The 15137-nt window shown below is 37.0% G+C and overlaps 1 protein-coding gene across 2 annotated transcripts in view; it reads right to left on the reverse strand.

The window, feature by feature from the left end:
- loxl2a (lysyl oxidase-like 2a) overlaps positions 1 to 15137 on the reverse strand; it is a 67139-nt gene that overhangs the window by 24102 nt on the left and 27900 nt on the right. For both annotated transcript variants that reach the window (XM_088627071.1, XM_088627070.1), the window contains 2 exons: positions 2197 to 2408; positions 733 to 949 (listed from right to left, as the gene is read on the reverse strand). In XM_088627071.1, coding sequence (XP_088483197.1) covers positions 733 to 949; positions 2197 to 2408 — 429 coding nt within the window. The remainder of the gene's footprint in view (positions 1 to 732; positions 950 to 2196; positions 2409 to 15137) is intronic.

Raw genomic sequence — 15137 nt, forward strand, 5'->3', positions numbered from 1 at the left:
ATGTAATACATGAAGGCTTCTGACAAACACGAGGGCTGTTGTGTATTTGTGAATGGTGAATGGGCTAACATTCTGGGCCCAGACCTTCACAAATTCACTCAAAAATAATTTCCATGCTTTGTCAGACCAAGCATAACAGCTATACAGTATATCACAATTCTGGTTACACTACTCTGAATGAATTGAGTCACTTTCAATTTTGGCAACATTTTATTTTAACAAACAAAACATTCTTTCTAAGGTAAAAGCTGATTTTTGAGAAAAATCACATTTTAAATAAGATGTAAAGGAGAGTCAGTGTCACGAACAGCATTCCTATGAGCACCTCTCACCGTCAACACCCGAGTACTAATTAATCAATTGTCATGCCTCATGCTCTTCCCTATTTATACCCTTTCACTCCACTCAGTCCCCGCTCACTATAGAGAATAACCCTTGGCTTTCTCTTGTGTGAATAAACTACTCTTGACCTGATTTCTGGCTACCCAACCTTGTTTCCTCCTGCTTCAACTTCACCTCGCTTCTCGTTTTGGATTTTGATACTCTAGACCTAACTCCTGTGCTACCCGACCTAGCTCTTCTACCTCGATTACGAATTTTGCCTTTTGTCTTTGGGATTTGGACGCCGATCGGGTCTAACCAGGTGCTCCTAACGTCATCCCTGACAGTCAGCAATTGGTAATGCTGTTATGAACTTAAAAGCAAGTGTCTGTTACTGTGTGTGAAGCCTACCTCCTGTCTGAATGCCTTTCTGTAGCCTATCATGGTGCTAGGGGCGAACGCCCGGCCTGCGACACAGCTGACCACCACGGGCATTCCCTGCTGGCATGTGCTGTTCCCCTTCTCCACCATGGAATTGCCCATCTTACAGCTGGACAAGTGTGCCTCGTTTCCAGTACAGTTGACAGAGTAATCCCAGTAGGTGTGCTTCCGTTTCCTGGAAAACATCCTGAACACACACGCACGCACGCACGCACGCACACACACACAGAGAGAGAGAGACAGAGAGAGAGAGAGATGTGAAACATTTCTTCCAAAACACTGTGCAATATAGATGCTAACATTACATACAGGCAGAACTGATTGTTAAAACAGAGCATCCACCAATAAGGTAAAGGTAACCTGATCTTTCCCGTCATCCATATTATTTCTCAAAAGATCCTTTCTCTTAATGAATTACAAATAACCAGAGAATTTAGAAAGCAAGTTATTAATGTGAAATGTATCCTAATGCTATTTAGTTGTATTTATTCAAATTGAAGTGAGTTAAAGGAAAAGCACTGAAATATTCTTCTGTAACCTCATTCATTACACGAATTAAGTCTCTGTTAAGTTACTAAAACTGGATAAAAACACAATTAAAGCTTCCTTCACATTTCTTTCAAAACTATGATGGTTCTGGTGATGATAATGAAGATGATAATTGTGATGAAGGCCAAACTTCAACCCTGTGGGGGACTGGGAAACAACAATCTAGAAAATCTTAAATCTTAAATCTTAATGTCCTTTGCCTGCTACATTCTTCACATTGTTTTAACTCACACTGTGAGCCTCTCAATCTAACCTTTAAACAACGAACAGATTGCTAAACAAAGGGGACATTCAGTACACACTGAACGGCGTCAGCTCTTTGTCAACTTATTAAACGCTTCAGATATGGGTCTATATCCCAGTTACTTTAAGATCACGCCAATTGCAAACTCCTTTTAAGGTATATATACACATGTTCTTCTCCCTTCATCTTTCAATATACTTTTGCATCATTTTTATGGCAAGTTAGTCAACATGGATTTATTAAAGGTACATTTTGTTTAACATGCTATAGTTCTCTGAACTCGCAGCAACAGTTACATACTGTACAACTGGAGTTTACAGCATATGTATATTTAAACTTTCGGAAAGATTTGGATAAATATTCTCATAAAAGATTAATTTCTGTATTGCATGAAGCTGGCATTTAAGGTAATGCATGCCCTTGGATTAATAAGGGCTAATTGACAACAGAGTGCAAATAAGGGGTGTCAGATGTTGCTTTAATAAACAGCTGGGTGAGACCCTGGGTGAGATCACTTAACTCCTAACAACAAAATGACCTAGAAAGGTCAAGTGGCCTCATCTCATTGGTAGCCTTTCTTACAGTATGTCCAATATGCCCTTCAAATCAGAATGTCGGAGTGTGTGAAGTGTCCACCTTACTTGTAGACTCTGGCATTGTATTTTCTTTCGCCAGGGAACCCAAACATTCCACAGATAACCCTGCTGTTCATCTGAGTCCAGTCTTCATTGCAAATCTGTTTCCACTTCCCACCGTCCTTCACCTCCACGTAGCCCTCTGTCACTGGGATGCGTTTGCGATAGGTGGCCAGGATTGCTCGGATTCGTACATCTTCCACTTGGATATTCAAGCTCTGGGGGGAGCAATAAAGCAAGAGATATGATTTTCCCTCACATAAAATTGACAGAATTACATGGGATTAATGACAGAACAAAATCACTGTGATTAACAGAGATGTGGCCTTGGAAAAGAATCTGGAAAAGCACCACACATTCAACTAGTCATACTGTACCTGTAGATCCTATAAACTCTGTACCTGTATATCTTGTCCTATAAACTGCTATCACCAGTACTGTCCTTTTTGAAACTCCAGAACACTTAATCACAAACTCTTTGTTTTTAACTGTTCATTCAAGTATTTATTTGTGCTCAATTTGTATTTACTTTTTTCTCGCAGTTTAAGGGTATTTTATGGCAATCTGCTAGATCACTGTTTGGTGCTGTTTTGCCCCACTGCTTGACTTATTTTGTGCTGTTTTGTTCTGTGTCCTGAAGTCTGGCAGACTGCAATCTGTTTAGTATTGCAGTATGTAACATATTTACATACGTAGTGGTACTTTGTAATACTCCATGATATACATGATGCAATTTGATTATTAAAAATAGGAAAAGGCACCAAAAAACAAAAACAGAAAACAATAGCTAAAAATTAAACTTAAATGTTGTAATTCTCAAGAAGGGTCAAACAAGGACAACATGTTATTTATTATTTTGATAGTAAACATTTTACTAATGAAACTTCCAAAATTCACCAGTGATCTTGACTACAATAATTAGCGGTGAATGCTACATGCAAGTAGTAGAAAAACTTAATCAAAACTACATTCTGCATTTTAGCTACCACAGCAAATCTCCTGCTATCAGTTAAAGATCAACAGAACTCTAGGTAAGTATAAGTTTCTGCCTGCAGAAAAAGTGTCTCTTCCAAAGGAATGTGAAAATATTAGATAACCTTGTATGGTCTCCCCTTCTTGGCCTCAGGCATTTTTCCTTCAAATTAAGTTTTATCAAAACTGAGACTTGCTTCATAATGTCACCATAAAAAAATTGGCTTTCAAGCCTCCCTAAGAAGCAGCTGGTAATCTTTTACATTCTTTCTGCATGTGTGATATAAAATCTTCACACAAAGCCATCAATTCTAAGCAAACTGCCTATCAGTTCCCCTTTATCATTGCCGAATATTATTACTCTGGAGATTTAACAAACTATGATTCAGCCTTTCCTTTTAAATATACGCTATTTATATTCTAGACTTTGGTCAATTGCTTTATCCAATAAAAATGAAAAACCTTCCTTTCTTAAAAATACAAGCATAAAATACTATTCTGAACAAATTTGATTTAGCTCCATAAAGAAGGTCAAAAGTAAAGCAGGTGTCCAGTTTTAGAATTTAAGTGCTAAAGAGGTACACAGAAGGTAATTAACATTTTGGGTTATTTTTATTTTCCTGACTTTTGACTCGCATATGGCTTGCTACAACATCTGTATTGGATATCAGTTTAATTACTGGATGTAGTGTTATTGGCCAACAATTTTTTCAAAGGGTTGCTGTAAGCTAAAAAAATTGACATTTAAATCCAGAAAAGGACATCTGAAACAGGTGTATTTAGGAATGAAACTGAAGATACCTTTTTAAACAACAAACAAGCTGAGAGTGTCTTGGACGATTTACAGAGCCACATTGTCGAAGATGAGACTCTGGAATTGTGAATCAGAACACATCAAAGCAAGGAACTGAACCACTTCCACTCACCCTTGCTATAATTGTTGTGCTATTACTATCTCATAGGTACTTCAAATAGTATTTGAATTAATTTCCTTTATTAATGGAGATACTGTACCTACAAAGTGAACTGAATTACTGTTATAACTGTTAAACGCAAACACATACACTTATTAAGAACCATAATACCAAGGATGGATGCAAAAACATTTAATACTAAGAAATATCCAGAGGTTTTCATAAGCATGTGTACTGTAAATGTAGGAGTGCAAACAATTATCATATGCTTCATTTGGACTTCCAAAAATAATGAAATGTTCTTTGCATTTGTAAGCTGCTTGTCATCACATCACAAGGATCCAAAGCATTTTGTACATAGAAGGCGACCCACTGAAGTGTAGCACTCATTGCACACCAGCAGCCCCATTGCAGGATAGGACATAAAGTATGGAGAACAGAGAAATTACTTCACCGCTTGAATGCCCCAAGTAGAAATAAGTCAAGACTACGGAGTCATCACTCCTACTCTTATGATGTGAGGTGTAAGATATTTAATGACTAAGTCTTCAAAAGTACTTAGAGTTAATTTCCCACACAAAGGAGAGCAAAGTGTCCCCCATCACTGTAATGGAGCTCTGGTTTGGTCATTTTGTCCAGAGGGAAAACTGACACTGTTCTAATTAATGGTCTACTAACACCACATACTGTACAGCGCAACCTGGTTTTCCTTAGAGGTCTCCCATCAAAGTACATATCAGGCTCAACCTTGCCTAACTTCTAAGATCTGAAGAGTTTACAAGGTGATAAATAATTTGTCCCTTGTGCATTTATGTATGTTAATTGCTTACTGTAAAGTGGCTTTGATAATTGGCTTCTTACTGTACAGACAGTGAAGCTACTGTACTTGACGAGGCATAACTTTGAGAAAGGTATGAGTTCAAATGTTTCTTGATACCCAGTAGCAGATGAAAGATGAAACATTTTTTACAAATCCTTTCTTTCTCTACACATATTGTATTGGTTAGGACTGGCTGATATCTTGAATACGTCTGGCAGTCTTCATCAGCATCTCTCTTGGAAGATATAAAGACACTGTACTGAATAACAATTGACTTTCCAAAGGTAAAGCATGCCAAACAATCCTTTATTTGCAATTTTATGCCATTTTTACTTTGGAAAGATGTCACGATATGTAGAGTCTTGTGTAAAATTAGAGTAGTAGACGTAGATTAGCGCTAAATTTGGTAAGCTAATCGGTGTTATTATTTTGTAGACAAAAAGTTTTCATTGCCAAGTTGTATCTTATACAGACAGCTGCATGGTATAATTTAAATGCTATATATATATGTAACAACAGTGCACACTGAAGGATTGCAGTACTCTGCCAGATATTAACTCATAATGTGTAAGATGATCACAGACATGTGACACCACACTTTTGCATTGAGTACACTCCCTTCCTTTGATAGTATATTTTTGAAAGAAAACTATGCTCCAAAATATCGCTGTTGCAGGACTAGACATACAAAATAACTATGTTTCAAGATGCTACCAAAAATACAGAACTTTATTCCTGTGATGTGGTCTTGAGTTCAACATGTACTCCAACCCTCAACAGAACACTTTGCAGATTTCTGTTTTTCATCCTAATAGAAAATGAGCCTCAGACAAAACTAGGCAATATTTATTGATCTGAGCAAGACAACGTTTGTGTAGAAGACTGAGACATTAGTGCTGAATGCTTAATTCTTGTAAAAAGCACTTTATAGGTTATCACTATTTTTGGTGTTATTATCATTAATAATATAAAGCTCAGATTAAACAAGACAATGATTCAGAGGGGAAAAACATATGAAAGTATTAAATTATTTTTACAAAAACTGCATATTTAATCGAAAATAAAGTATAAGCAAAAACGTTAATATTAATTTAAAAACCGCAAGTGCAGTTGGAAACGTTGTACGTAAAGACATATTGGGCAGTTTAGGTACAGCTCTATCAGAGTGTAAATCTGATTATATGGAAACGCTAACTGTAAATTTTTCCAATGTTAAGTCTTACCATAGGGTAAGCTATATAAAAATCAACTGAAGCAAATTACAATGGAGAACATCACTGGCTTATCTTTTCTGGACCTTTGTGAACTATTGCATTCACTATGGTATCTTTGGAGAATCTTTAAATGTAGCATGGTTTTATTTCCTGAGTTAACAGAGCTGACAGTTCTTTACATGACAAGGACAAGATTACACAATGTTAGGGGGCAAGACTGATTTTTCTCCAAACTCCCCTCGAGGCTGCTGTTTCTTTGAAGTATCCGTAAGATTTTTTGTGAGCAGGCAGATAAAACATGCAACCGGGATTTGAATTTGTGTTACTGAGGAGTCACTTGCTAAAACATGAACATGAATTTGACTTTTGTTTTGGTCATTTCATTTCTGTCCCAGTTTTATTGATTATTTGGGTCTATTAAGATCAGAAGTCTTCTTTTCAATGTGGGAAAAAATCGCGGTTTTACCATATACCATATACCAAATTCAAGGAAACAACAATGATGTACTTAACTTTTTATTCTCACTGGGATTTTAGTAGTAGCCCTTGAGCCAAGTACGTTGTTAAGGTTGCTTCTGTTAAAAGCAAGTTACTTTGGATAAAAGCATCAGATAAACACATTTCGATTTAAAAACATCCAATGATCCCAGTTGGTTGTTTCACCAAAGGGCCAACTTATGCTGAGAAATCTGACAGGCAAGCAGCATTTCACTCAAACTGGAGTTTAACTGGAGTCTGTCTAAGGAAAACCACTCTGCCAGGAAAAATGAGCATATTAACAATGAAGACAGGCCAAATGCGGCCATACCTCATAGCCTTTTAAGATGATAACACTTTAATAAGCTGTGAAAGCCTCATTCTCTCCCTGACACTGTTGGGCTTGACAAGGTTGACCTTAGCTCACAGACTGATCCCTCTACGCACCGATTCTCTGAGTCTCCTGTTAAGACTTCTGAGACCAAGCCCACATTCCTCCCGTGCATGACAGCACAAGCCACAGTGGTGGAGAGCAGCTCACAGTGTCAGCTTTGAACTCCTTCTCTTGGGAGAGAAAGGAGCTGGAGTGAGCACTTGGGCTTCACGTGTTTGAAGGGAGCTTCAGTCAGGCTTTCCCACCAAAACCTTTCCATGAGTCCTGTAAAATGACTGGATAAGCTGGAGGATGTTTTTTTGCCGTGACCTCAGAGCTGTGGAATGTGCAGCACCCACCACACCAAAACATCTGAACGGCACAGAGAAGCCTTGACTTTCTTAACAAGAAATGACCACAGTAACCGAAATGAAGGGGGAGGAAGTAGTCTTAACTGAAATCAGTTGCACAACATTATTTTCTCCTGATCAGTTTTCACTAGACAAACAGGGCACGGGTTTAGCATGAAGAAAGGAAAGGCAGATGAGATATTATAGTCCTGAAAAGCTATCAGACTGACATTTTTGTTTACTTTCAGATAAATAAAGATTAATTAAAATAAATTAAATAAGATCACTTTATTTGCCATATACAATTTGTTGCATTAGGAATTTGTCTTTTCGCTGACCCCAGCTTGCTCTCCATGAGACACACAGACAGGGAGAGAAGCTTGGGGTTAGAGCACAGGGTCAGCCATTTATACAGCACCCCTGGAGCAGCTGGGGTTAAGGGCCTTGCTCAAGGGCTCAATGGAGTAGGAGTCCACTGCCAGCCACAGGATTTGAACTGGCAACCTTCTAGCCACAGGTGCAGATCCTTAGCCACAGTGCCACCACTCCGCCAATAAAGCCAGATGCGGAAAATATGTCTGATTTCAGCATTAGTGCTTATACAGTACTATCTAAGTGTTTCCTACCCATGGTCCTGGAGGACCACTGTAGCAAGTTTTCATTCCACCTGTACTCACCCCACTGTGATGCTTTTAAATGATCAGTTTTTTGTTTTACTTTTATCTGCTCTCAGTCCCGAGTTTCAATAATACCCCAGTTTCAAGGGTACTTCAAGGTACTGTTTCTAGCAGCTTTTGGATATTGAACTTTCAACAGCATCTCCAAAGAGAATTATTTTCTTTTCTGCAGAGATCCGATCAGATACATTTCAGATACACAATTGACACAGGGGAGATCTGAATCTCATTAATTGGTAGTGATACCAACTACCGCTCCCATCCAAAATTTAAAGAGCCAACGTATTATGTGGGGAATTATAAAGTTAAATAAACTAGCCTATGACTACCTCTGATGGATAATAAACCTGAAGACAGAGTGGTCTCCCAGGACCAGTGTTAGAAACCCCTGGTCTAACCTTTGTCCTATAAATGTAGGTGCATTACTCATTCCAACGACATTTCTGTGTATCTGAAAATATTCTGACTTCTTAGATTTTAATTAATAATAATTATGATTGACTCTTCCCTCGCTCACGATGGTCTTGTTCACTGTTGAATGGTACTGCACCTTAATGTATTGAGAAGTGTATTGCTTTGTATTCTGCAGTTTGTTAGAGAACTCTCCTAATTACTCTACGCAATTTAATTCCAGTTGTCTATGAGTACTTAATGTTCTAGTGTGATGTTTCTCAATCCTGGTCCCAGGGGACCCCTGTGTCTGCTGGTTTTTGTTTGTGTTAAATTCTTCAATGCAGGATAATTGCTTTCAAGTTTCAATTCAAGGCATGCTTTATAAATTATATTTATAAATCAACATAATCTATTAAGAGATGTTTAGAGGGAAAGTTGGGGGAATACTTTTGATAAGCAATTTGAGGACAGAAATCATATGTTCTAAATGTAGAAGGTGCTAGAAATAATATGCTTTACAGGTATTTCTGAAACCAAGTGCACAAAATAAATCAAGCAGATTACTTAAAGGTGTAAATTAGCACCAGTGATTAGAGCTCAGCTGAAAACTAGCAGAAACAGCTAGCAAAAACCTGCAGAAACAGGGGTCCCAGAAGATATGGACAAATAATCACTGTTTAAATATACTGTATACCAAGCACAATACAACAACAATAACAAGAACTGTGTGAAAAGAAAAACGGATCAGTGCCAGATAAACAGGACCAAACCCCAGTAATATGATCACCCTTTGTAAGATTTGAAATACTGTGCAATTTTAGATTCCATGCCTAAGCTGTTTAAGGTTCTAGATGTTTCTCAAACAGTAGACGAATGCATTAATAACATCATCCCCACTCATTTAATCCTTTATTTATCAAACAATTCCACCGAGAACACCTTTTCAAATCAAATCATTTTCAAATTTCAATGCCTAAATAATATTATTTATGATAATAATCTGCAAAGCAATGCATGTACAGGAGCAATTTTCGTAAAGTACTTTTGTCAAGGGTACAAAAGCAGCATCCCAATCAGGACGTGAACCAGTGTCCATCCTGCTCACAGCCAGAGATCTAAACATCACCCCAAACTTCAGCCTTAATTTAATTAAGACATAAAAACACACTTCTAATGTCTATTATATGTCGTTATACTGTACAGTATGTCAGAACCCTTTAGCTGGACATTCTCACAAAATGTGCAAATTTGCCATCAGAAATTGGTCATAGCATGAAACTTTCTTCTAAACTATACAACAGAAGGAAACAAGACTCCCTTTGCAGTCTGATCCATTTCAAATTTTAAGATTACAGAGCTGCAGGCTCTTTTCCAATGTGTATGTAACCTCATGTCTGTTTATCATGTTTGACTAACAAACATGATGGTGCTGGTTTACACTCAAGAACTTTCAGCTGGTAAATCCTGAAATGATTCAAACTACGGGGCAAATGGAATGTCATTAGCAACCCAGCTGTATTTATAAGTATATGGAGCACACCAGAGAAAGACAGTAAAACCAAAGCAGGCAAATAAGCAAACCTCCAGCATTCCCTCATGGCAATAAAATTCTAACCAGTCCGGCATACTAGTAGGGCCAAGCATATAATCCACGAGTATGGCACGTGTGACATCACTTTCGGTTACACCACTTCATAATCCTCTCTGGATGGGAGTTATTAGTGGAAAAGTACGAACCAAGAGTAGCTCTCTGATTTGGCAGCCAATGACCAGCCAAGCCAACGACAAGATTAATGGGAAAAACTGCTAACATCTGAAAATAAAAATTCGCATAAGATCCACAATGCTCCAGCACTGAGAAAGGCTGATTTATTACCAGAATGATAAGTTATATAATTTCTTCCTTATTTATATTGGCTGTTTGAAATACTTTTTTTTCTTCTTCAACTTTAAAAGTAAAAAAGTGCAAAAAAAAGCCATCTTACCACAGTATGTTATACTTAGAATACAATAGTACATTGTTGAATACCTAAGTAAATATTTTTGGGTGACAAGTTTAACCAGGATATACCACATATTTTGCCATGAATCATTTACCAGTGTGAATCGTGGTATGCAGTATATATCATCATTTGTACCATAATACTTGATTTATCACTGTATTTATCATGGTTCATGTGCCATGTGAAAAAGATCTGTTTTATCAAAGGATTTACCTAGATTTATAAATTTTTTTTTACCTGAGATATTTTATAAACAATGTCAGTCATTCTCCAGCTGGATTGTTTTGATGGCAATTGTATATAAGAAGCCTATTTTCCTTAAAATCATGAAATAAACTAAACTTTGAATATATGGTAGACCCCGTCAATATATTTTTCTCTTAAGCAAACATTGTAGCACATGAAAAAAACAGCAAGCTACAGTACTTCCAATGTATTTGTGTCTGCTGGCAACCAGCAATTGTTCTAAAACTCTAACACCTAAAACACCTAAAAGCTGCACAGTGCTTAGAGACCCACTAATGAGGCTCTGTCACCTCTTTCTGCATAGATTGTTTCTTAGGATACACTTCTATAAGAACACAAATCAAACCCTCACATCAGCTTGCTGTGGAAGCCAATCGATACAAAAGTTAACAATTGCACCCCTGAACACCAAAGAGGTAACACAGCATGTGTTTTCCATGTTCTCCAGAACACTGTGGTAACAAACTAATAAGAAGGCAGCAATTAAAAAAGACAAATATTTACAATAATTTTCAAAAACTATACGAGACCATTTTTTACACATATTTACAAATCTGGAAGTACTGCGTTTTACAGACTTCTAAAAACATTACTCCACACTGCAGCTGAGGCAAAAATACTATATAAGGAAAAGAGGGAACCTGTTCCCACTTAATTTAATAAAGAAAATAAAATATTTACTAAACAAATTTTTACAAAAAAATGCATCAATAAACATGTGCAGGATTTCTCTAGCCTGGTGGATACCACTAGTAGGAAATCAGTATTTCAATTATAAGTCAACAGTCCATTCTGTTAATTCTAAAGTTAATTCTAAAGTCTGCCTTTTCAATGTTCAAGGTACCCGGAAGTTCTGTAGTCAAGTCTGTAAAGGAGGTGCCCTCTACTAGTTCTGAATTTTCTCCTGCAATCCTGTCTCTTATTTTCATATTTTCCAAATAAAATAAAGTAAGGAAAAATCAGATCGAAAAAAGACATATAGGGGACCATTTTTCACAACTTTCCTTGAGATTCATATTAAACTTCTTTGCTTATATTTTCCAATAGTTTTCATTACTTCCACTCCTCTTTTTCATACTGATCATGCTATGATTTCCATTCTAAAAGCCTTTAACTGCTGTGCAACACAATCCTTAAGGAAGAATTCAGTATAGAAAAATCATCATCTTTCATCATAGTTCAGAATGCAAAGGTGCAACTATGAGAAAATCTCCGGGCGGATGCATGGTTAAATGAAAGCAAGTTATAAAAAAGTGTAAAAAAACATACACATTCACCACAGCAAACTTACATACTGTATGATACAGCAAGTCTGTTCTCAATTATAACTACCCTTCACACATACTGAATTAAGGTAGCCACAAGCAACTGTCTTATCAACACTTATTCTGTCAGGACTTTGTTTTGGGTTACCAAAGGCAGCAAAGCCTGGGGTTTAATCCACATTTTCTAAATTGAACACAGACATGCACTGACAGGATAGTGAACACTAATGCATTAAAGATCTTTATTGGATTCAGAAGTCAGGTCTTTACAGATAATGCAGGCAGTGTTTCACTAAACAGCAGCTTCATTAGAAAACCAGTAGGTAATATAGTATTTGATTTAGCTCTTTCACACATTGTGACCTCACAAGGGACAAGATGTCTTTAACTGTGTTAGTGCATGCATATACAGTAAGGTTTGTACTGTAAGGTCTTCCCGTCCATCATTTAAATTACATTTTGTACTTTTTGCTTGTTAGACTCTTTCTCCCTCTACAAATGCAAGCTTCTTTGGTAGTTTTGAGATTTTATTTGGGGCTTATATATGTTCGCTATGACAGACTCCAGTTAAAAAGAGCAAATACAGTACCAAAGGCACACTATATTAGGCTTTATGATCTGTAACAGAAACTAATCCAACTTTCTTAAAAATAAGTTAAAACAAAAACCTGGAGTGATTTTGGCTAACCGAAAAACTGGATTACTGGACTTCTAGACTGTATGATTGTAGATTGTATATGATCATAGAAGTATTCCCAGATGTCTGGGGATGACAGAGTACTTCTGTTTTTGGCTCACTTGTTAAAATCAGTGAGCTTTCCATTTCCAAACTGCCACACATTATGCCCTGTTATACGGATTCATTTCCTTAAAAAAACAACTAGCCCAACACTAGCTCTACTGAAAATATTATTAAGCACAAAAGAATCCCTGGAAAGCCAGAGCTCATCCCAGCAAGCAACAGGCACAAGGCAGGACCACCCTGGACGAACACCAGTCCACCACAGGGCACACACAGACAGACACACACACTCTCATCAGGGCCAATTTTCCCAGAAGGCAATTATCCTACCCATATGACTTTGGACTGTGGAAGGAAACTGGAGCCCCCAGACATAACCCATACAGACACAGGGAGAGCATACAAACTCCATGCAGATAGCACCGCAGGACTTGACCCAAGGGCCCCAGCTCTGCAAGGCAGCAAAGCTAACCACTCTGCCATCATGCCACCCCAAGAGACAAGTAATGTCTTTGTGTTGGCGGAGGGGAGTCCCCAATACCTGTGAAGCGCTTTGAGTGGACTGTCCAGAAAAGTGTATCTAAGTGTAAGCAATTATTATTATTATAATATCTATATTTACTGAACAGTAAGTGAACATTGACAGACATCTAAACAGTCAAAAGCTAGTGTTCACAGTTTTTCGTTTTATTGCTCACATGATGTCAAGGTTTATAATGAAAATATGTAAATATCATGCAATGTTTAGTGGAGGAATGGGGACTAGGTAAACCCTACAGGAAAAATATAAAGTAGTCAATGAACCCTATCCCGAATGTCTTTAGAAAGTGGTTGGAAACTGGAGCACCCCAGAAAAAACCCCAGGAGAAAACCAAAAACCAGGAGTTGAAAACTCCACAGGGACAGACACCCAAGACTTCCAAACATGAGACAGTTAAGGAAGAAACCCTAACTACCACACAACCATACTAGTAATTTTCATATTTTTTCATAGTTTATAATGTCAGATTGAAAATTAGTTTATAGGAGAAGTGGTTTCTGATGGAAATGTCCTATCGAAATTTTAGTATTTAAGTCAATAATCAAGCAGAATGTTATCATTCATCAAATTTCACCAAATTCATGTGCAAGTGCATGTTTTATTCTGTGTTAATGAAAACAAAAATACATGTAGAGGGTATGCATATAGTACAAGCACTTTGAATCAAATTGCTATAAACTGTAAAGGACTGACATACAGTGAAACATTCATTGTACAGAAAGTATGAGTCATAATGTAGCAAGTTAAGCTGGACTCATAAGTCATCTCTATAATTTGTTCTTCTTTGTACTTTGGTTCTGAAAACAAACATATTCATAGCACTGCAGATTTAGTACATTTAGAATTGTGACATTTTTACACATAATAATACACTTCTGTTGTCAGATACTAGGATCTGGAATAGCAATCCCACTATGAGACAACCACATGAAAAAACAGGGATGATAGTTTAGGTATCTATTCAGATCGGCCAAGAGCATTATTGAGTGTGTATCTCACCCCCTCTATTGTGAATTTACACCCATCTGGGAGACACCTCTGTGTCCCCAGGTGTAAAAGTAATGGTCTCAGAACATCTTTCATCCCCACCACAATCTCTTTCAAACAATGTATAGTAATTGCCGTCTCTCCTATAACACATTAGTACTGTCTTAATTAATGTATTAGACTGTGCCATGAAACAAATTTACCCCAGAGGATAATAAAATTGAATTCAATTGAATCTAACAAATGGATGTATAACAAAATGTTCTTGATACAGTGAATATTAAAAATATTCAATCTAGTATGGTATTTCAATTCATTTTCAGTTCATTATATTTGTATTACACTGGAGAGTATCTGGAACAGGAATTCTATGTGACATGCAGATAATGTTGACTTTAAGCACCAAAGAGCGGTAAACAGGCATATTCCACCACTCCTTGTTCAGTATTTTATTTCTTTATGAAAAAATAAAAACACATTTAAAAACAAACATAAAAAGCTATATCTGTACAGTGGTGGTAAAAGTTTTATTAATGTGGCGCCAAGTTATAAATACCCCATCAGTTAACAGAAATAGGGCATCTTTGCCACTTGCTTCCTGTAGAGTCTGGAAAGATTTAGGTTTACAATATAATTCCAAAATAGAATTAAATAATTGCTATTAGTAGAGAAAATACTGTGTTTAACTGTTACTATAGTTATTAATGATGACTTTTGCATTTGTTTAATGATTGCATGGCTTCAATTATTTTCCAAATATGATAAAATTCTTTATAATCGTAGCACTTAACGCAAAGCAATGACAGAGAACGAGGAAAGCCCTCAGTCATTTTCCATCCACACTGGCAAAATCCCCCTGTAACAACAACATGCGGTTTGGGAGTGAAAATAGTTAAGCTAATAATGTACTCCAGAGAGCTGTAAAGCAGAACTTTGCTCACCCACCAAATTCCTTCGCTAGAAGAAGCGTTCA

Source organism: Lepisosteus platostomus, chromosome 3 (assembly GCF_059453375.1).
Source record: "Lepisosteus platostomus isolate fLepPlt1 chromosome 3, fLepPlt1.hap1, whole genome shotgun sequence".
Taxonomy (NCBI): Eukaryota; Metazoa; Chordata; class Actinopteri; order Semionotiformes; family Lepisosteidae; genus Lepisosteus; species Lepisosteus platostomus.